General features: G+C 33.7%; 1 protein-coding gene across 1 annotated transcript; it reads left to right on the top strand.

Annotated features, from left to right (window-relative positions):
* Positions 1-815: 815 nt before the first annotated feature.
* Positions 816-1,525, top strand: LOC108743605 (cAMP-responsive element-binding protein-like 2; the record flags this gene model as incomplete). Its single annotated transcript, XM_018479183.1, has 3 exons — positions 816-930; positions 1,005-1,126; positions 1,276-1,525. Coding segments are annotated over 3 exons (339 nt in total), but the record flags the coding sequence as incomplete, so codon positions are not given.
* Positions 1,526-4,455: the final 2,930 nt, after the last annotated feature.

Genomic DNA, 4,455 nt, shown 5'->3' on the forward strand with positions numbered 1-4,455 from the left:
GTCTTGATGATGATGTAACAATCGAAGTAGGTGTCGATGCCTATTAAATGAATTTGTGAAACTGTATCAAGTTTTGATTTATTTTAATATTTTAAAATGTTTCACCAAGCAATTTGCGAAAAATCCATTTGCTATATTTTCCTATAGATTAAAAATGATAACAAAGAATGCAGTACCACTGAAAATGTCAGCCGCAAGTGCCGACGAAACGTCTGGACCTGAAAAATTCATTTGGACCACGGCTTTTCAGTTCGAATTATAATTTTATCTCGTCAGTGTTATGAAGATTATTGTCTGCGATTTAATTGCTTGTTAGGTTAGATTTGGGTTAGATTAGGATTGATTTAACCAACATCATCATCATCATAAGGTCGTCAGTCAGTCCAAGACTGGTTGGTTCACTTCCACTTTTTTCTATCCTGAGCTAATATTCGCATTTTCCTAAAACTAGAACATCAACCATGTAAACAAAAAAGTGTACGACTACGACAACACGAACGAAGTACCTCCCCCAAAAATTATAATATTAATCTAGTTGAACTTAAAGCTATCATCCGTTTGGTTGTAAGCAAAACGTTACAGAAAGTAAAGGCAACTCGAACAAAATGAGTGTTGTAGTACTCTTCTCCTTTCTTAGAATTGCTTAGCATAGGCTGGAATTGAATTCGTTACGCTTGGTTGCGATTCAATAAGCATTTAGAGTTACAAGTTGAAGTTTCAAATTACGCCTTCGTAATAATCTCTTTAATATCATGGCGTTTTATGCGTTTACTTAAGTCTGGGGCACATGTATGTATATGTATAATACGTATTAGGTATTCATTGAACTTTTTATATTTAAGGAAGGGCCTCAACGCAAGGAGTCTGGAAAGCGTGGACGAAAGCCTGGCAGGAAATCAACTGACAAAGTTGATGTGAAAGCGAAACTTGGTAAGTCAATAGCTTTATTTTGTGTAGGTAATATTTTTAAAAAAGCTACAAACAAATCATAAAGTTTATTTTAGAGCGTAGCAGACAAAGTGCAAGAGAATGTAGAGCCCGAAAAAAGCTACGCTACCAATATTTGGAAGAATTAGTTGCTGATAGAGAGAAGGCTGTATTTGCCCTCCGAAATGAATTAGAAAAGGTTAGTTTTTAGAAATTTTATACATTCACTAATCTAAAAAATGATAAATCAACTTCTTGGAAGTCTGTTTTAATAATAATAATAGGTGAAGAATGATACTAACAACGTGTTCATTATTGCAATTTTTTTTTAATATTCCCCTTTTTTAGTATCAACAGTGGGCCAAAGACATCGATCAAGGTCGGGTTCCAGAAGAAATTGATGCTCTATTGGAGGAATTTGCTCCAGTAAAGAAAGAAAAATCAAATTAATAATTATTAAGTAATGTAAATGTATGTTATTGGTCTATCTACGTATACATATTCGGTGTATAGTTGTTGCTGATACAGTACGTTCATATATTTATATATTTAATTTTATATTGTTCCCATTTATGAAAAATAAATGCATTACGTGTTATTTTCTACATATTTCTACTACCACTTGGATGACGTGAGCGGTACTTAAGTCTGAATTCCCAATTTGACGCCGTAAGCAGACACATCTTCGGCAGCAGCACTGTTATTACACTTCATTTATTTTCTTTAGCTATGTGCCCCTTCCAATGTCTTGGATGCGCGCTGGCAAAATCGTAGGTAGGTAGAAAAAGCTCATTATCTATTATCTATGCTCATTATACTCTTGACTCCTGTTCATTAAACATACTTTTTCATACAGTAGCTGCCAAAAGTTTAGTTCAATCATGAATAGTAGTGCGAGTCGAAAACAAGCATTAGAGGCTTTAATATGTCTTCAAATCTAAATAAACAGCTCGTTGATATTTTCAGTAGTAATTGCTACCAATAACAGCACATTTGAGCAATGCAATTTTAGTGGATAAAATGGTCAACTTTTCCGTGTAGTATTGTACGAATTATACGCTCCTCACAGGTTAAGAGTTTGGCCAAGAGTTGCCTGCTTTCTTTTCTGACGTAGTGCTGTTCTTTTCTACTTTGCACCGGTACTTAGTATATGTATCTATTATCTATTTGAAAATTAATTCTGTTTTTTTCCACTATCAGTTACCTCAAATTAATGAGAAAAAGTTTTGTTGGTACTGTCACACCCTCGCCGAGAATCGAACCCGGAACCAACAAAACTTTTTCTCNCAACACTAATGTATCACAGCCGTCTTAGTTACTGCTGAAGGTTCACTTGGCAATACTGTGGGACTCCTAGGATTTCCCAGTTAGTGAGATTTACAACTAATACATTGGTTGTTGTGTTTCTTTTGTTATTCTATATTTTAATTTTAGTGGAAATATCGTGTAATAAGGATGCTTATAGTATGTTTTAGTGATTAATACCTTTGGATACAGTTTTTCATTGCATAAGGCAATATTAACTACTATGTGAAACAAGTGAAAGTGTTTTAGGTCAGATTGTGTGTTTTGGTTGTAATTCTCTTGTTTATTATAACAAAATGCCTCGTCGTTGTGTTCCCGGTTGCAATTCAAATTATAAATCATCTTTAAAATGTGGTAAGTATGAGTCTGTATTTTTATACCCAAAAAATGATGAAATGCGAAAAATATGAATAAGTGCAATAACACGCATTGGACTCCATGAAAATATTCTGCAGTTTGCAAACATCACTATAACGAAAATAACATTATAAAAACAGTAAAAATAGTATAAATGAATATTCAATCTTCATGAATGTAAAATACATTTAAAATATCGTTATTGATATAATTAAATTATTATTAAATATTCATTTTTCTGTTAACTTGAAACGAGGCTGAAGAGGACCTTCCGCCCTATCTTTCGGCGTAGTCCGGAGGAACTGTCCTCCCACCAGCATTAGTGGCTGGTGGTAATGAAACACCTAAAAGTTTTTTTTAAGTATTCCCAGTCTTGATGTGTAAAAATCGAAGTAGATGTTGACGCCAATTAAATGAATTTGTGAAACTTTATCAAGTTTTTTATTTATTTTAATATTTTAAAATGTTTGTTTCACCAAGTGATTTGCGAAAAATCCATCTGATATATTATCAGATTCAAAATGATAACAAAAAATGCAGTACCACTGAAGATGTCAGCCGCAAGTGCCGACGAAACGTCTGAACCTGAAAAATTCATTTGGATCACGGCTTTTCAGCCCGAATTATAATTTTTTCTCGTCAGTGTTGTGAAGATTGTTGCCTGCGATTTAATTGCTTGTTGGTTAGATTAGGATTCTGTTCGTTCTACATTTTGAAATCTCAACGTTGTCGGAACTAATATAAAACATCTTACAGCATTTAAAAACGTAGGCTTTTTCAAAAAATTCTTTAAAACTCGAAAACTATTATCGACAGGTATAGGGAATACTTATATCAATCGATGCAGAATTCAGTTTTACGTTCACTAATGAAATAATATACAGGATATTCCATTAAAATAAATAAAAAATAGCGTGTTCGGAGTTTTATACTTTGGACGATAAATTTTCAGCATCCTGTATACATTTAAGACATTAACGGTAGGTACAATTCCAAATAGAGATCGGTATTGTACTAGATAGCTGATCACCCAATATGGCGACGGCAGTTTTAAAATTAGCTGAATAATCCGCTATTTGCAATGCAATTTTCAATTGAGTTGTATGATCAAAGTCGATCGAAAATGTTCACAAGTCTATATCGACTTCCAGTATAACCAGAAGTGACCGACGAATGCAAATATTTTCATTAGAAAGAGCTTTTAGATTGTAATTTGCCGCATTTTCAAATCTCTTGTGGTACTTTAAGTTTAAAGACTTTTAATAAAAAACGTGAAAAACCCAGTATGTGTTTAATTGCGAGAGTTTCAGGTGATATACGCTGACATGCTAGTGTCGCCGGCTGGTCGGTGGTTGCAGTATTCGCTCACTGCCCCATATATTCTTTCGGATTTTGTTGATGAATAAATCACCTTTTTTTTGAGTTGTTGTTTATTTTGTACAATATAATACACTATGTACACTTATTAACTATTTGATTGTATTTGAATATTGTTGGTTTATAATTGAATACTTGTTGATTGATTTGAATTGATAGATGAATGCTGAATTTTGAATGTCGATTTGATTGAATGTTGAATGTAGAATGCTGAATATCGAATCTTTGAATGTTGAATTTCGAATACTAAAAATTTGATTTCGCGTTGTTTAAAACCCGTTGGCACAAAATAGGCAACGCCTAACGTGCACATTACCCCTTCGCCGTCGCTACGTACCCCTAAGGTATTATCTGTACATGCCGAAGTGATGACGTAGCGACGGACTTGGGTTTACCATTAATGAATGGTTTTGTGAGACCTACCTGGTCCGATCTCTTCGTTAAAATTGCTGCATTACCTATTCTAAGAAACTAATATTTATCTATACC

The sequence above is a fragment of the Agrilus planipennis genome, unplaced genomic scaffold, assembly GCF_000699045.2.
Source record: "Agrilus planipennis isolate EAB-ADULT unplaced genomic scaffold, Apla_2.0 scaffold1897, whole genome shotgun sequence".
Taxonomy (NCBI): Eukaryota; Metazoa; Arthropoda; class Insecta; order Coleoptera; family Buprestidae; genus Agrilus; species Agrilus planipennis.